General features: G+C 53.1%; 2 protein-coding genes across 2 annotated transcripts; both read right to left on the bottom strand.

Moving 5' to 3' along the window:
• Positions 1 to 3,069: 3,069 nt before the first annotated feature.
• Positions 3,070 to 4,249, bottom strand: LOC308495778 (uncharacterized protein C6orf15 homolog; the record flags this gene model as incomplete). Its single annotated transcript, XM_081044165.1, has 2 exons — positions 3,070 to 3,959; positions 4,165 to 4,249. The coding sequence occupies 2 exons, from the start codon at positions 4,247 to 4,249 to the stop codon at positions 3,070 to 3,072; spliced, it is 975 nt and encodes a 324-aa protein (XP_080900291.1).
• A 3,908-nt stretch (positions 4,250 to 8,157) lies between these two features.
• On the bottom strand, positions 8,158 to 11,920 carry CDSN (corneodesmosin; the record flags this gene model as incomplete). The annotated part of the gene is made up of 2 exons (XM_081044111.1): positions 8,158 to 9,863; positions 11,836 to 11,920. The coding sequence occupies 2 exons, from the start codon at positions 11,918 to 11,920 to the stop codon at positions 8,158 to 8,160; spliced, it is 1,791 nt and encodes a 596-aa protein (XP_080900237.1).
• Between the last annotated feature and the right edge of the window lie 582 nt (positions 11,921 to 12,502).

Here is a 12,502-nt window from a genome sequence, read left to right as displayed (position 1 = left end):
AGCTTTCAGGGCCAGAGAATCTCACCTTCACCTGCTCTGTACAGATTGCCCACCCACACTTGCAGTTTCCAAATCATACCAGAGCCAAGCTCCACCTCTTACTGTCTGTGTGACTTTGGGCAAGTTACCTAACCTTGCTGATCCTCAGTTTCTTTACCTGTAAAATGGAAATAATAAGAGTAAGTATATCCTAGAATTGTTCTGAGAATTGAAATAACCCTATAATACACTTCATTCATAGTGAATATATAATGAAGGAAGCTATTATTATCACCCAAGAGTGTCTAAGTGAAAAACATCTGAGTGAACTCTGTTTGAAGAAGGAAATATTTAAATGAGAAGCCAGCACTCCCTTCTTGACCTTGGAATAATTTTCTTGTGTGTGGTTCCCAGTGGGAAGCATCAAACCAACTTTAGTAACCAACTGCAGCCATTGCACCAGACCAGCGTCCTGCTGTGGGGCTGAGAACTGTCTTTCCATATGGTCCCACCAGCACTGCCTCATTGGGACAATAGGCAGCATTATAATCAATCTGTTACAATTGCTCAGTTTTTCAGTCTCCAGTGCACTTCATCCTTATATTAAACAAACTTCCTAACCACCCTGGGAGGTATATGGGACATCTGCTTTCAGCCCATTTGTCAGATGAGAAAACTGAGGTGCACAGAGGTAAATGACTCACCTCAACTGACGCAGCAAAGAAGGCTGTGTGAGCACAGAGAAGGGGAACCTCTGTCTTCTACTTTCTAGACAAGTACTCTTTCTGCTGCCGCACCTTCCTCCTAGGACAGGAGACACAACTCCTGTGACTCCAGCAACCGCTCCCACCGATTAACCACTAACAAACGGGTCAAGTCCAGTACACCAGCAACAGCTCCCACCGCAAGCCTCAGGACCTGTGTGATGTCACAGATTACTGACCCATTGGGAATACACACTGTCCTTCAGGCGAAGCCCCCTCACAGGACTGACCACAGCTATCCTAGGACCCTCCCTCAGCACAGACTCCCTCGGCTCAGTGTTACCGCTGGGCAAGTCTTGGCTCGCTTCCCTCTCTGGGCCTCAGTGTCTCCACATGTGCAATGGGCTCGGCAGGCCTACCTAATGGGATTGTTGTAGGGATTAGCTGGGAGGGGTGTGTGGAAGAGTCTGGCACATATGGGTACTCAGCAAAACTTAGATGGGCTTTTGTTAATTGCATATTGTACTGGAACACTCCCTGGACAGATAATGAGAAAAATTAGGTTTGAGTCACTGACTCTGTCACTTGTTAGCTATGTAACTTTGTGTAAATTGGTTAATCCTTTGGACCTCAGTTTCTTCATTTTATAACACCTTCCTCACAGATAGTAACGAGGGTTAAGTGATGGAATGTACAGAGCTTTTCCGAGCTGACCAGGGATTTGGGCTACTTGTAAGGAAGTGTCAGTGAGGCTGTGGGAGGGCCAGGCAGGAGAACAGAGGAGTGTCTGTGTGCAGCCCGTGGCCCAGGAATGACGTGGAAGAAGAGAGGAAGCAGAGGACGCTCTGAGAGCTCCCTCAGCGTTTGCCAAGTGCAGAGCTTGGTCCAGACACTGTCCATGGTGCTGGGGGGCCGCCCGTGATCAAAGTCCCGGTCCTCGGTCCTCGTGGTTGGGGGTGGGAGGGGTCAGAAACCAGAAAGAGGGACAGAAGCAAATGAGACCACAAGCCTGAGAATGAGCTTGGACTTGTGGAAGAGACAGGTGCTGAAAACAGAACCACAGAACCAGGACAGGGAGAAACCATGAGTCCAAAGTGGGAAGGTATTGCGGGGCGGGGGGGGGGGGGCAGGTTGTGGTGAGAGAGAAGCAAAACTGGTTGCTGATGGGAAGGTGTCCCAAAAAAAGATTCTCAGTGCAGGATGGAGCTTGATAGCGACACTGGGACAGGAGAATTTTCTCTGAGAACACCCACCTTATACTCAGGCAGGTAGCTTTATCCTTCAGTTCTGGTGTTTATCTTCCTTCTCCTTCGTCCCCCACAACCTGCCCAATTCCCAGGACCCGAGGAGATCCCCAGGCTGTACAGAGGGTACATAAACCTGGCCCACTTCAGTGAAGTATACGCACTGCACAGGGAAAGGCACGGGGCCCCCAGATGCTCACCCTTCTGGAAACTCCATGACCCCAGCTGCTCCTACTACTACTTCCCTCTGTGCTTCTTAGAATGACCCTCCCCCACCTCACTCCCACTTCTGTACAAAAATGCTGAGCTCCTGGGGAAACCAAAGGGAGGGCACGGAGACGATAGTGTGACCAAATGAAGAGAGAAAGCGTCATCACTTGGAAATAAAACCGTCAAACGCAATCGCAGGTAGAACTGTTGGCTCCAAGGTTTTTCTCTCCCTTTCCTTTCTTCCTTTATTGAGGTCTGCTATTTATTCAGCAAATGTTCAAAGTCTGTGGCTGTCTAGGGCACAATGTACCAAGTGATGCATGTAAGGGAGGAGATCAATGCATCTTTGGCTTCCAAGAAGCTTGACTTCCCAGGGAAGAAAAGATAAGCACACACAAAAGACTTTCTCTGACTGTTTCTCTGTGAATCAAAGGGTACTTACTCCCCACTTGGCCTTGGTGCCAACTTCCTGGACCTCATCCTTCCCTCCTACAACAGGTGCCATCTCAATTAGGCCCCCTGCCTTTCCTCCCCTTGTCAGATTCCAGGACAGTTCTAGAACCAGCTTTCCCACCTGCTCAGGTGAGACCATGAGGTTCCACCTCCAAACACCTGGGCTTTGATCTTTTGCAAAGGATGGGGACAGCAAGAGAAGTCTGGTGGCCCCTAGAGAGACTTGCAGATGGCTAGAAAATAGGATGGACAAAGCTCACTTCGGTTTGCACCCAGAAGCAAAGACACTGCGAAGGAACAGATTCAATAACTGCTTGTGTTTTATTGGCAATCTGCATGGGGGGAGCACGGGAGGCAGTGAGAAGTGGAGATGGTGCTGGGAGACATGCGGACTGGATCTTTATTTAGCTCACACTGCAAGGAGAGAGAGCAAGACTCCCTCTTCTGGCTTCCAGCATAGGGTTCCCCCTGTCACTCTCTTAACCCCACTGTGACCCAGGGTTTTGAGGACTGGGAAAGTGAGCTGGGATGTTCCAAGAAGAGCCAGGAGGATGGAGAACTCTGGGAGGAAATTGATTATGAATTCCTGGGCAAAGATGAATATTCCCCCAGCTAGTACCCGGATACCCATTACTATTCCCCCAGCTGGTACCTGGATACCGATTAATATTTCCCCAGCTGGTACTTGGGTATCGATTATTTATACCCCAGATTCCCACAGAGTGTGGCATGGGCCTTGTTCCCCATCCAGTTCCAGGACCTCCACCTCCCCAGGACACACTGGGACTCAGGGTCCCCCCGGGGTGACCTGGCCGAAGGGGCTGTTGAATCCTGTTGATGAGAGACCAGGGTGGGCGTTGGGCAAGGCTCTCTCCCTGAGCTCCCAGCACATTAGAACGAGGTGGCTGTCTAGACTGAGGGTTCCAGCGGAGGAGTGAAGCCTCAGGTGAGGGGCCTGCAGAGTATGCAGATGACCCTGCAGGTATAGGACCCCCTCCCAGAGGCCGGGCAATAGCACCGGACAGGAAAGACAGTTCTTCGGGCAGCACTTCCCCCACGTTGTCCTCCGCCGCAGTAGCCATCATCTGCCAAGGATCCTCAGAAGGCCAGGAACCCACGGAGGGCAGCTCCCCAGAAGGGGGCCACCTCTGAACGGCAGAACCTCCTGCTGGTTGGGAGCCATCTGATGGGGAAGCATTGGGCTTCAGAAGAACCCTTGCTAAATCACTATCCCCAGGTTCTGGTTTGGGTTGAGGATGTTTGGAGTTGGAAGGGCCGGTCAAGGAAGGTTGTCCAAGCAGAGGCAAGTTGGTCCCCAAGTCTTGGGGAACTTTCTCCTCCGCCACACCGATGCTCCGGGCAAAGAGGCCTTAGGGAAAAGGAAGACGAGGCAGCCAGTGGACCCAACGCCCTCCTTCACTGATTTCCTGATTCCCTTTGCTTTGAGTCCCTTCACTTCCCCAAAACCAACTCTTACGTCCCCCAGGGACCCAAGTGTACGCTGTCCTGCTTTACCCCTTCCCTTAAGGGGCCCCCAGACCCCTCCTGCCCAAGGGCCAACACAACCTCCATACCTGAAAGATGAAGGCAGACCAGGAGCAGGCCCAGAGGAGCCCGGCTCCCCGCCACACAGCCCTGCATCTTACTGAGCTCGAGCATCTCCCTTGGCTCCAAGACAGCCAGCCCTTTATCCTGTTAGTGGGGTGGGGGCGGCAGAAACAGGCTGGGTCAGTGGTTGTGGAGACAATAAATCTCTACATTCCACCCTCATTTCTAATGTGGTCTGTGGCAACAGGTGCCACTTGAATGTGCCAGGGAAGCTGGGTGTTCCCACCGGGCTCCTTTCCTCAAGCTCCCCGCCCCTACCTGACCCAGGTGTCCTGGCTCACAGCTCATCACTGGTGGCCAGCCCTATCCTTCCCTGGCTCCCTGCACCAAGCACACAGGGACCTTCACCCTTACAGTCCCAATCTCTTCATTGCCTTTTCACAATACAAACACTTGGTTCTCTTCTCTTTCTCTTTGGGATTCAGATCATCCTTTCCCAGCAACGCTTTCTCATGCATCCACATAGGTCCTTTGCCTTGACCTCAACCTGGAGGAGGTTCTAAGGTACAGAGGTGGCTCCCATTTGAAGGGCTGTCCTAGATGAGACCCTGTATCCAGGGAAACAGATCTGGTTCCCATCCTCAAGGGATGATGGTGCAGTGACTTCCTATTGCTGCTACCACAAAAAACTACACACTTAATGACTTACAACACAAATTTACTATCTAACAATTTTGAAGATCAGAAGTCTGGCACCGGTCTCACTGGCTTAAAATCAAGGTGTCAGTAGGGCTGCGTCCCTTTCTGGAGCCTCTAGAGGAGAATCCATTCACTTGTGTTTTCCAGCTTTTAGAAGCCACCTGAGATCTTGGCTCATGGTCCCTTCCTCCATGTTCAGTGACAGAAGCAGCAGGATCGTCCCACATTGCATCACTCAGACGTTCTCTTCCTCTTCCCTCTTCCACATTGAAAGACCCTTGTGATTACATTGGGTCCACCCAAATAATCCAGGATAATCTCTTTATTTTAAGGTCAGCTGACTAACAACCTTAATTCCATCTGCAAACGTAATTTCCCTTTGCTATGTTACCTAATATGTTCACAGGTTCCAGGGATTAGGATGTGGACATCACTGGGGTGGGACACCACTCTGCCTGCCACAGATGGCCAAATGTGTCCACAGACTATAAGAAATACTGAGCGAGCAACAGTTGTTTCCAACTAAGAGGAGGGTGTTTGACTGCTGTTGTCAAATGAACATGAGTTGATCATCGTCAAGGCTGGGTGATGGGAGCATAGGGATTCATTAACCATTTTGTCCACTTTTAAGTACATTTGAAATTTTTACAACAAAAAGGTGTTTAAATGCCTTTGCTCTTTCTGTTGCTTCAGGGACACACCCAGACGAGGCTTCCCTGGTTGCATGAAGTCTAAATATTAGCTGTTACATTTTACTATTCTGTCCTCATCCTGTCCACTGGTGGCTAACTACTAGAAGAGTGAAGAGCTTCTCCTCAAAACAGGCCAATTGGTGGAAAGCAGCAGTCTTTTGGGGTTATCTCTACCAGTTTTGCAAAAGCTTTAGACCTAGACCACACCAGAGACTGGAGGAATTCCCACTTCAGAGTCTGTACCCTCCTGTAACGTGGTCCACGGAGTCTCTGAGGGCCTCGGTTCTTGTCATTGGTTGCAGTCCAAGGGCCAGATGCCAGACCAAGGGTGACTCAACAGTGATGACCAAAACAAGATTGTTCTGGAGCCCTCCTCCATCTTCAGCCAACCCTGCATGTTGCCTCAGCTGCCCCAGATCATTTCTGATCAATGTAAAACATTTCTGCTGGTTTGGAACTTAGAATATCAACAATAGTTCTACATTTGGGACCAGCTGACACCATCCCAATTGGAAGGAATGGGTTAAATTTTAGGGTAGGGTGAATTCCTTTGCAGCCAAGCAGAGGTTCTGCTTTGGGGTAAGGCCCTGCCTACAGCGACAAGCATGTCCACTCTCCCTCCCTTGGGACATGAGAATTTCCTGGGCATCAGCATCTCCTCAGCCTGTCTCCAGGACATAGTCACATGGCCCAAACCACCCTCTCCACTTTCTCTTTCTTCTCCCACGGAGGCCACCTCCTCTTCTCCACTATAGTGCTCTGTTCTCTCTCACTTCCCACAGCTATCTCTCCAGAACCACAGCAGAGGCAGCAAGAATGTAGAGGTGGGGCCGGTTGGTGGCTCAGGTCGTTGGAGCGCTGCACTTCTAACGCTGAGGTCGCTGGTCTGATTCCCACATGGGCCAGTGAGCTGCGCCCTCTACAGCTAAGATTGGGAACAACGGCTCTCCCTGGAGCGGGGCTGCCGTGTGTTGCCATGAGCGGCTGGCCGGTGGCCAGTGTGAGTGGCAGGCGGCCAACGTGAGTGGCCAGCAGCCGGTGAGAGCTACCATCAGCTGCCGTGAGCTGCTGTGAGCAGCCAACCGGCGACTGCCTCAGCCGGGAGGAGCGCAAGGCTCGCGGTACCAGCATGGGCCAGGGAGCTGTGTCCTACACACCTAGGCTGAGAAACAATGGCTTGAAATGGAGGGGGGGCGGGGAGACGGGGAAGAAGGAGGGAAAAAAGAATGTAGAGGTGAGAGGATACTCTTGGCTCTGTTCTTCCACTGACTGGGACATTTTTATGTAGGCTGGTGACTCACCACGCTTGGCTACACTCCCTGTTATGCTCTCATCCTCTCTGTCTTTTACTATCTCCACCCCCAGCTCCCAGAATAATGCCTGCCTGTGCTCCTACATAGTCACCAGGAATCTGGTCCAGGTTGTTGTGTCCCAGCTTTCCCAAGGTGCCAGGTATCCCTGAAACCCAGGAAATCAACACTTGGGACTCCCAGAGAGGATGGCATCTAGAAGGTGAGGCAAACTGATGGTAGAGGAGAAGAGCTTGGGTGGGGAGAGGAGAAAATAATTAGGACTCTCTATAGGGAATGGGGAGGACCCAGGTGAATGGGAAGAAAATAGAAATAGAGAATGGATTTCCTGGAGCAATGAGAGAGGAGAGAAGTGGGACGAAGGATTTGGGAGACCAGGCAACCTCTACTTTCAGTTCAACAAATATTTATACTTTTCTCCTTTGTGGGAGGAGCTTCAAAGTATAAGAGCAATACTGGGCAAACTTATGAATGAAAATAGGGGACATGGGACCTCTAGAGGCATAGGAGAACACCACCCAGGTCCTAAGAGGAGACGCAGGACTACAAAAAGGCAAAAAAATCAACCTCTAGTTCACACAGTTTATTGAGACATCTGTCCAGGATCTAGAGAGAGCATTGAGCCTGCTCCAGTCTCCACAGATGCCCTGGTATCTCCCTCACACGGGGAAGCATCTGAGCATTGAGGCAAATGGCATCCGGGAAGGGGGACTAAGATGGAGAACTTGACAGGCCAGGAGGAGTGTTGGGAACTCAGAGAGGGTGTGGTGAGCTCTATAATGGAGGGTGGGAGTGGAACAGGGAGCGTGAGAACCCAGCAGCAGATCGTGTTGGTTGGCCAGATGGCAGAGAGGTCAGTGAAAAGTGGCCATTATTTTCAGATAATGGTTTAGACTGTTTTTTATTTGTCAACAGGAAAAATAAGAGGATGACTTGCCCAAGTATCAGAGTTACTCTGGGACGTTTCAGGGGTTTCCCAGTCAAGAATCTGAATGGACAGGGTTAGCCTATGGACTGTACCATCTCAAAGAAATGGCAGAGGAAATTTTAGGGAATCTGGCAGGAAGGGTACTGCAATAGAATGGGAATCTAAGCAGTAGGAGAGAATGAGGAAAGGTCTTTGTAGTCCACAATTTGGGGAGATGGAGAAAGAAGACGTGCCAAGGGAGAGTCTGCCACACTGGGAGTGGAGGAAGTAGACAGGTCTTCTGGGAGTGGGGGGGATGTTGGACCAACCCCATGCCTGAGCTCCTGGACTTCTAACTAGGAGGTGGTGTGTGTGTGTGTGTGCTCGCACATGTGTGTTGCAAAAGCTGACTTATGGACTGTCAAGTAACTCTCCCTGGGGCAGGAAAACTTCAGGGTCAGCTAGCTGGGGCCCCAGAGGCTTCACCTGGGCCAGGAGGTCCCGGATGGAGCGGCAGGGCATCTTTCCAGAGCTGCCACAGGGCTTGGCACCCGCGGAAGGATCGGGCTGGGGAGAACCATCGAGACCTCCACCCAATGTCGAGGAGGAAACAGAAATGCACGGGTGACCAGAAGGGCTGGACTTGCTGCCACAGGGCTGAAGGATGGTTTTGCCAGCGGATTGGGAACTGGAGCTGCCACTGAAAGAGCCAGTGCCTGGTGAGGAGCAGGGCCCCTGCGAAACACTGCCACAGGGATGATAGGATGAACCAGAACTGCTGGGAACGCTAGAACTGCCGTGGACTCCAGAACCGGAGAGGGAGCAAGGCCCCTTAGGGCCTGTGGAGCCAACTCCACAGGGCTGGACCCCGCCAGAGCCCACTGGCTGGAACACGATGGCCGAGGAAGCTCCTGACTGGTAGACATTGGAACTGGAAGAGCTGTGGCTGGGGATGATAGGGTTACTGGAAAAGTATTTGCCCTCAGAGACGGGGGGCCCAGCTGCGAAGGACGGGACCCCTGGAGAGCCTCTGACAGGGTTATCTTTGGTGAAGTATCCCACAGGGTAGATTTTGCCCCCACTGTAGGTCATGCCTGGGGCCAGATAACTGTTAGAAGAGCCACCCACAACCTCATAGCTGCCGTAGGATTTGTCCACAGAGGTAATGGGGGGACAGGGCTTGCCTGGAAGGCCACCATTGCTACAGGGGGCACCTTGAACCACTCCGGGGCCACCAGAGCCGTGCTGCTCCACCACGACCACCACTGGCCTTTGACCCCCTGACACAGAGTGGGAGCTGGAGATGTAGGAGCCAGAGTGTGAGACAATAGGCCCCCCACTGCAGGGAGAGTCAGGGATGTCTGAACTACAGGGGTGTGAGTTAGAGTTGACCCTTTGGCCCCCACTGCCGGATATCGAAGAAGTTTGGGAGACAGAAGAGCTTGAGCCTCTTCCAGACTGAGAAGAGCTTATTACCAAGCGGGAGGAACCATCATTGGTTGGTAGAGCTGAGCCAGTCCCTGAGTGGGAGCTGCTGCTGCCCCACTGGGAGGAGCTGGCTGCACCGTGCAGACTGGAGCCAGACCCAGAGGAGAGGCTGCTCTGGGAATACCCTGTCCCTGGCTTAAATAGCAACCGTCCTGAAGAGCCACCCTGGGCGACACTGGAGCTGCTGGAGCCACTGCTGGAGCCACTGCTGGAGCCACTGCTGGAGCCACCACTAGAGCCACTGCTGGAGCCACTGCTGGAGCCACTGGAACCACTAGGACCACCGCTGGAGCCACTGGAACCACTAGGACCACCGCTGGAGCCACTGGAACCACTAGGACCACCGCTGGAGCCACTGGAACCACTAGGACCACCGCTGGAGCCACTGGAACCACTAGGACCACCGCTAGAGCCACTGCTGGAGCCACTGGAACCACTAGGACCACCGCTGGAGCCACTGCTAGAGCCACTGGAACTGGAAATGTAACTGCTGGAACTGCTGGAGCCGCTGTGGCTACTGAAGCTACTGGAGTCACTCTTCCCAATGAGACAGGGGTCATTGGGAGAGGTGATGCGTGTGGGGTCCTTACAGGGATCTGAGAAGGTCCCAATGCTCTTAGCCAAGGTCCCTGGGGAGGAAAGTCGTGGTTAGTAAGGGCCCAGAGGCCTGGCTTTCTCCCTTACCTTTCAGGCCCATCTCGGTCACCTGCCACTCTGATTTCTCCCAAGAGGAGCCCAGGGAAAGTCTGGGGTGGGAAAGGGAGGGAGACTGGCTGTTGTCTCTAAAGGAAAGGGAGATGGTAGACTAAGGGCAGTTTTGTTGTTCTGAGAAAGGGGAGAGGAAGGGGGGCCAAATATCTACCAGAAAGGAAAATGAGACCCCAAAGTGGGAGGCCTGGAAGGAAGCCAAGAGGGAGGAGAAGAGCAGGACAAACGGTCTACAAGAACACCCCAGCGACAGGAGACGGGGACTCTGAGAGGTGGGGAGTAGATCTCCAGGGAAGAAACTCCGGGCCAGGCCGTGGGACCAAACGGAAGGAGACACAAGACAAAACAATAAAAGACTGAGAAAGGAAGGACAAACAGCAAAAGAGATGCTGAGAACATACAAAGTCAGTGGCAAAGGGACTGAAGTAGAGGGCGGGGCACTTCAGGACTATGATTCGGGCACCAGCTTCCTCATGAGAGGCCAGGCTTGGGTGAAGGATGGAAATCTGTTCCCATCTCAGTGCTGCCCATGCAGGAAAGCTGGGTGGGGGCGAGGATGTGGGGGCACCCACTGTTGCTTCAGAACCTGCTGGTACAGAGTGGCAGGACACCGCACCCTGAGCCACCCTTCTCTCCTGGCCCAGCCCAGCAGCACCGGGATGAAAGCCTCCTGCAAGGCTCCCGACCACCATCAGCTTCCCTCTCCCTCTCCACCCAGCCATTACGTGAGCACCTGTCTGCTCACCTCGCCCCCCTCCCCGACCCCGGCCTCCATGGCTCCTGTTTGTGTCTCCCTCGCAGACATAGAATCACCTGTTTCCTTGACTGACCCTTTGCTCCTAACCCCAGGCTCACCTACCCCCATCCCTCCCCTGCTGCCCCGCTGAACCCTTTCTGGTCCTAAGTGGCATGGACAAAGCCGAGTACTACAAGTTAGGAAACCTCTCTGAGCTTTAGTTTATACATTCGGAGAGGCCAAATCTGTCCTCTATCCTACGGCGTTACTGTGAGCACTAAATGTGATAATCTATGTGCAAAGGTCTTTTGAAAAACATAAAGCACTAGACATTATGATTTATTACAGCCACTCCTCCTCAAATCCCCCCACCACCAACCAGGTCTCCACAATCTGAGATGTCCCCATTCTCTCCTCAAAATAAGTTCTCTGAGGCCCCCTCCACACCAAACCCCAACTCTTCCGGCGGCCCCTTCATCCATGCACTAATCATCCTGCCTTCTGCTCTCCTCCTCTGCTCCCACCCATGGGGTCATGGGCAAGGTCACCGCGAGTAGCCCAGCCTGGGGTTTAGATCCAGCTTTGCTGCTTTCTGGTTTGTGCTCTTAGCCAGTTTCCTACCCTCTCTGAGCCTCAGTGTCCTCATGTGCAGACTGGGATAACAAATCTCTTTTACAGCTCCAATAATGACCAAAGTGCTGACGTATTTAAAGTGCCAGAACAGTGTCTGGCACAGAAAACGGGCTCAATAAATGGTAGCAGTTATTATGACTATTAAATATCCAGTCTTCATCTTCTAGAATTCTAATAACAACAACCAACTTTTATACAACCCTATAGAATTTTCAAAGCACTGTCATATATTATTTAACTTGAGACACAGAGAGACTGAAGCTTGTTGTTAGCATTAACCCCATTTTAGAGTTTCAGAAACTGAGGCTCTGAAAGTTGAAGTAACAAGGCAGTGAGGAGCAGCCCCCACTCTCCAGCATCGGATTCCAGAGCCCGCCCTCCCCCTTCCGGGTCCTCTCCTGGAGTCTGCAGCACGCAGCCCTCCCAGCACCCAATCCCCCCAGGCTTCCCTGAACTGGTGTCCGCATCCCTCCTCTCCCCCCTCCTGGCCTCCGTCCGTCCTCCCGGGGCCACCAGCCTCCTACCTGGCAGGAGGAGACCAGCCAGCAGCAGTGCCATCATCCCTCTCCCTCCCACACGCCCCCTCCGGGGTGCCTGCGAGGAGCCCATCATGGACTCTGGCCTTCTGACTGAGAGCAGCTGGTGGACACCTGGGTCTTTATGGCAGGGCTGGACATTCTCTGGGCAGTAGTCACTGGGGAGGGGAGGAGAGGTGGCGGGCAGGTGCCTGGGGGAAGTTGGTGTGGCCGAGAGGAGCTGAAGTAATCAGTCAGGGCATCTGCCTACTCAGCGGCAGAGGTGGCTGCAGTGCGGGGACCTGGCCACGCGCCCTGATTGGCCTGCCCTGCTCCTCGTTGCCTAACCTGGAACCAGGCCCTCTGCCCCGATGGTGGCTGCCCACTGTGGGACAGCCACTCTCACCACGGGCCGTCACGGGGCTCCTTTACCCTCCTACCTTCCCTGTGTTGGCCTGTCCAACTCCCCATCCTCCGTCCGCTTGCAGACAGACCCGGGCATTTCAGCTTTGCCCAGCGCAGCCGGCTCTGGCCCCGGCTCTGGCCCCGGCTCTGGCCCCTGCCCCCTCCGCCTGGCTAACCCCACCAGGTTCCCATCCGCAGCCGCTGGATCTGCCGCTTCCCTTCGGATCCACCCTTTTCCTCCAGATATAAGGGTCTGCACCCTACCCCAGTG

This window comes from Rhinolophus hipposideros (genome assembly GCF_964194185.1).
Source record: "Rhinolophus hipposideros genome assembly, chromosome: 3".
Classification (NCBI taxonomy): domain Eukaryota; kingdom Metazoa; phylum Chordata; class Mammalia; order Chiroptera; family Rhinolophidae; genus Rhinolophus; species Rhinolophus hipposideros.
This window is presented reverse-complemented; position numbering and strand designations above follow the sequence as displayed.